This window comes from Monoraphidium neglectum, assembly GCF_000611645.1.
Source record: "Monoraphidium neglectum strain SAG 48.87 unplaced genomic scaffold scaffold02605, whole genome shotgun sequence".
Lineage (NCBI taxonomy): Eukaryota > Viridiplantae > Chlorophyta > Chlorophyceae > Sphaeropleales > Selenastraceae > Monoraphidium > Monoraphidium neglectum.
This window is the reverse complement of record NW_014011023.1, coordinates 1-4,799: the sequence shown is the minus strand read 5'-3', so window position 1 is coordinate 4,799 and position 4,799 is coordinate 1. Positions and strand designations below refer to the sequence as shown.

At 67.4% G+C, this 4,799-nt stretch overlaps 1 protein-coding gene across 1 annotated transcript; it reads left to right on the top strand.

The window, feature by feature from the left end:
- Window positions 1–443: 443 nt before the first annotated feature.
- MNEG_11133 (hypothetical protein) lies at window positions 444–4,386 on the top strand (the record flags this gene model as incomplete). Its single annotated transcript, XM_014040395.1, has 7 exons — window positions 444–562; window positions 752–932; window positions 1,163–1,350; window positions 1,607–1,841; window positions 2,012–2,132; window positions 2,335–2,641; window positions 2,895–4,386. 7 exons carry the CDS (start codon window positions 444–446, stop codon window positions 4,384–4,386), a joined length of 2,643 nt encoding a protein of 880 aa, XP_013895849.1.
- Window positions 4,387–4,799: the final 413 nt, after the last annotated feature.

The window sequence follows — 4,799 nt, the reverse complement described above, 5'->3', positions numbered from 1 at the left end:
AAAGTACACGGTTGAAATGAAGTCCTTGTCGACTTGCGCTGTCGGCGGCTCTGATCTCCCTCGGTCAGTTTGGCCGCTTTGAGACACCCGAGTCTAAGGTACTTGAATGGATTGTCACGACAACTCTGTAGCCTCATGCACGTCTACAGGCTACTGAAACACGGGCGCGCTCGGCCGAAGCGGCAACACGCACATCTCTGCTGGTGCCGCTCCGCCATCGGCTGATGCAGCTGGCACGCCTGCTGCAGCGTGTGCGCGCCGTTGATGCGCGAGATGCCGCAGCGGTTTGTACGGCCGCAGCCAGATCTGCGCTCTTGCCCGCTCACCGCTTTGTCACGGAGGGGCCCCTGCGCGCGCCAGCCTCCCAGCATGCAGCCGCACCGGACGGCCGAGCCGAATTGCAGGCAGCACTAGCAGCGCAGCGCCTGAGCCACAGCGCAGTCATGGCAGTCGTAGGCTGGCATCCGGCACCCACGCAGCAGGCACGGGACAGGATCCTGGGGCGGGCACAGGCGCTGCAGGCGCTGTTTGGGCGGGAGCACGCCAACAGGATGCTCGTCACGTGAGTGTGTGGGGCTGCTGGGCAGAATCGCGCGCGCGCGTGCGTGTGGTGTGCATAAGCAGTGGGCAAGCCTCGCAGTCGGGTGTGGAATTGCATCTCGTCCTACTGCAGTTGGGGACTTGTCCTTGGCCTCACCCGGGCGCATTCGACTGTCAACACTGGCGCCCCGTTGTCTGCCTCCCCTGACAGCGAGCCGTCATTGCTCAGCCTTACCGAGCGCCGGGTGCGGCACAACTTCGAGGGCCTGATCAGCGCGCTGCAGTTGGCGCCCACCCAGGCAACGACGCTTGTTCGCGGCCACCCGACATTGCTACGGTCGTCGCCGGCGCTGCTGGCGGCGCGCCGCGCCATGCTGCGGGAGCTACTGGAGGTGCGCTCGAGGCACTAGTGGATACGTGCGCGGGCGCACAAGAGCGTACACAGAATATAGCACACAGTGTATGTGCTATATTCTTCGTGGATGGCAGGATGCCCGACTCGTGGCCACAAGGTGTGCCTGGGCAAACCGCTTCTGTGCATGAGTTGAAGCCAGCTGCTGGCCGAGACTGAACACGCAGCAGCCGCTGACCCACGCCCCCCACCAATCCAACCGCGCGGCAGCTCGACGGTGCTGCCCTGTCCTCGTTTCTGCTGCGCGCGCCCGACGTGCTGCGCCTGCCCGAGGGCCGGCTCGCGGCTCATATGGCGTGGCTGCAGGAGGCTGGAGGCGTCAGCCGGGCGCGCGTGGTGCGCTCCTACCGCAGCTGGCCGCAGCTGACGACGACCAGCAAGGCGGTGCTGCAGGACAGGTGCGCCTGGTGGTGGTCGAGAGCCTGCTGCAGCCGGGGATCATGAGCGCTGCGCTCGCGCAACCCCCCAGGGATGGGTCCGTGGTCCTGCAGACCATGAAACACTGCGGATGGATGCGTGCACCGAGTGGCTGGTGAGCCGCTTTTGCCGCGAGTGGGTGTGTCGCCGCCGTCAACAGGGGTGCAGCATGCTGACCGCCTCTTCACGCGCTCCAGCACACCTGCCGCGCTCAATTTGAACCTGCAACCGAAACAGGCACCGCACGCTGCAGCGCCTGCTTGGCGCGTCGCGCGACGAGATGCGCCACGTGTGCGCGACCTACCCCAACCTGCTCGCGCGCGACCCTGGCGCGCTCCGCGCCAACGCGGCCAGCCTGGTGGCGCTGCTCGGGGAGGGGGAGGAGCACGTCAGGGCGCTGTTGATCAAGGAGCCTGGGCTGCTGAGCTACAACATGATGACGCTGGCGACGCGGTGGAGTTACGTGATGCAGGTGGGCCTCGGCTCTTGGGGGCTGCATGTGGTGTGGGGCTTCAGGCGCAAGCAATCACTAATTTCGAGGTGGGGTTCGGTGGCTCAAGGGGCTGGCATGGCGTGAACAGCACTTTGCCTGTACCCACCCAACCCCCGCCTCCGCCCTTTTGCCCCCTTGCATCGGCACAGGTCCTGCGCCTTCCGCGCAAGCTGGGCACCACCCTGCTGACCTCCAACCGGCCCCTGCTGTCGATCATCACCCAGCTTCCGGAGCGAGTGGACGCCCTGCGCCGCCTGCTGAAAGTGACAGGTGGGGCAGCTTTAAGCACGGCTGAAGGGCCCGCGGCCCTGTTGACGCCTGGAAGTCATTTTCCTCATTTTTGGGGGCGAGCTGAGCCGCGCATCTCCCTTTTTGCGGGCTCGGCTTGAGTCCTGATTACCCTCGGCCAGGCCGCAGTTTGCACACCCCTCCAATCGTCAAAATCCTACATGCTTGCCCGCCCCTCCAACAGATGACGATCTCTACCCGCTGCTGCACAAGCACACACCGATCCTGCGCTACCCCACCGCCCACGCCGCCGCCAAGCTCGCCGTCACGGGCGCCCTGGCATCCCTGAACCCCGCGTGGGCGGCCGCCTGGGAGCGCGGCGGGCCGTTCCACGCGGTGCGCGTGATCATGGCCAGCTGGGGCTGCGTATACCGGCTGGCATTCCTGGTGGCTACCGGGCAGGCGGGCAGCACCACGCTTTTCGCAGCGCTGAGGGCGACGCACGCGGCGTTTACGCGGGACTATCCCGACTACGCGGCATGGTTGGATGGGTGGGTGCCTGCTGGGCTGCAAGGGTTGCGCGAGTGTGCATGGACGTCTTGCTTGATTGCGGCGTGGGGGTGGGAGTTTTGCGGCTCGCGGGTGGCGTTTGCGATGAGTCCGTGATCAATGGGGCAAAGTCTTCAGTTGAAGACGCAAGCGATTGGGCGCTAGCTCGTCCCTCCGCCCCCCTTTGGTCTCCCCGTGGCTCCACTTGCTGAATGTCGGCACTGCAACGCCGCCGCTCAACCGCAACACGGGCAGGTACAACGCCGCTGTCGGCCCAGACTGGGCTGTGCCCATCTCCGGCTGCCTCATGTCGCCGCGCCGCGCCGCGCCCGAGGATGGCAGCGATGCCCCCAAGCGCCTTGTCAAGGCGGGCGGCGGGGGAGCCTCGGTCTGGGCCCAGCAACAGCCGCAGCAGTGGTGGCAGGACGGCACCGGCGCAGCCGGGCTCGAGGGAGAGGGGGGCCGCGTGGGTGCGTGTCGTGTTTGGCAGCAGCGGAGTGGCGGTTTGTCGCCGGACCAGCGTCCTGAACGTGGTGGCGGCTTGGAAGCCAGCAGCAGCGGCGATCGCACTCGCAGTGGCGGCGCCAGCGACGGCGGCGCCAGCAGCAGCGCTGGCACGGGCAGCCACGGCGGCCGCAGCAGCCGCGACCTGGGCCCAGGCGCCGGTGGTGGGGAGCAACCGGCAGTGGGAGCCCAGGAGCTGCGGAAGGACGGGGTGGTTGAGGCGGCGCTCGACTCCATTCTTGCGTCCTGGCTGGGGCTGCCGCGGCCCCAGGTGGCACAGCTGCTTGCGGAGTGGCCGCCCCTGGCCAAGCTGACCTGGGCAGAGTGGCGGTCGCGCGCGGATGCGGCAGAGACGCTGCTGGCCGTCACGGGGCACTCGGTGGCGCCTGCCCATGCGGGGCGCGCGGGGGAGCATGATGGCGGCCTTGGCAGCAGCAGCAGCTGCTGCGGCGGCGGCGGCATCCGTCAGGGCGCCGTTTTTGCAGGCGGCGGCAGCGGCGGCGGTAGCAGCGGCAGCGAGGGTGGCGGCGGTGACAGTGGCGAGGGTGGCGGCGGCCGCGGCAGCGATGGCGATTGCAGCGGGCGCGGAGGAGAGGGCGACAGCAGCCAAAGCTTCGCAGACGGACATGGGCCCGCGATGGCGGCCGTGGTCGCTGCGTCAACGACGCCGCAGGCAGCCTTCCAGCTGGGTGCCTCTGCTATGGCTCAGGAGCTCGGCTCGACCCTGGCCCCTTGCCCCGCCGTGGCTGCCCGAGCTCGCGCCCTCCTGGCCGCGCCTGGTGGCGTGCACCCAGCCGTCCCCACTGTGCTCGCCGCAGCCGCCAACCTGGCGCCCTTCTCGCCAGCCCTGTGGCGGCCCCCCAGCAGCCGTGCTGGCGCCCTCATCGGCGCGCTGCTCGCCAGCTGCCCCAGCGCGTGGGCCAGCGAACTGTTCGTGCCGCGCTACCGCTGGCTGTGCGCGCTCGCGGCGGCGAGCCCCTCGCTGCTGGAGGACCTGCGGGCGATGCCCTTGGCCGCGCTGGCCAAGGCGCCGCTCGCGCCGCGGCAGGCGTACGGGGTCCTGCAATACCTCGTCGCCGAGAGGGCCCCGCGGCCCTGGTTCTACCCTGCGGCGGGCCTCCTGACGAGACCCCCCAGCTGGGTGCCGCCGCCGACGTTCAAGGCGGCGTACCCCGGGTTTGAGGGGTGGTGGGAGGGCATCCGCAACGGCGCAACGCAAGCAGGGACGGCAGCACTGCTGTGAAAATTTTCTTGCGATCTTCGCCAGTGCGGGCCCCACTGTGTTCGTGTGACCAGTTGCAGCACTCTTTTTTCGTTCCTGCTTGACCCTTCGTGTGTTGGACGGCTGTTTTCAAATGTGTTTTAGCCAGATGCGCTTTAGTCAGCTGTCTTCAATAGTTTGACCAAGCTGGCCTGCGTCTTAGCCAGCACGAACCATTCACTGCTTTCGTTCAGAGTAGAATGATTACATCAGGCAAAGACACCAACACACTTGTATGCTCACACAAATTGATGCCTCAAACATTGGAAAACAAGACGATCTGATCGTTTGGAGCAACAATATCACAGGAGCTGGCAGTGCAAAACGACGGCACCTTGCGCCATCCCCAAAGGCCCGAAACCACGGCCGCCGCCCCCCGCCGCGCCCCCCGCGCC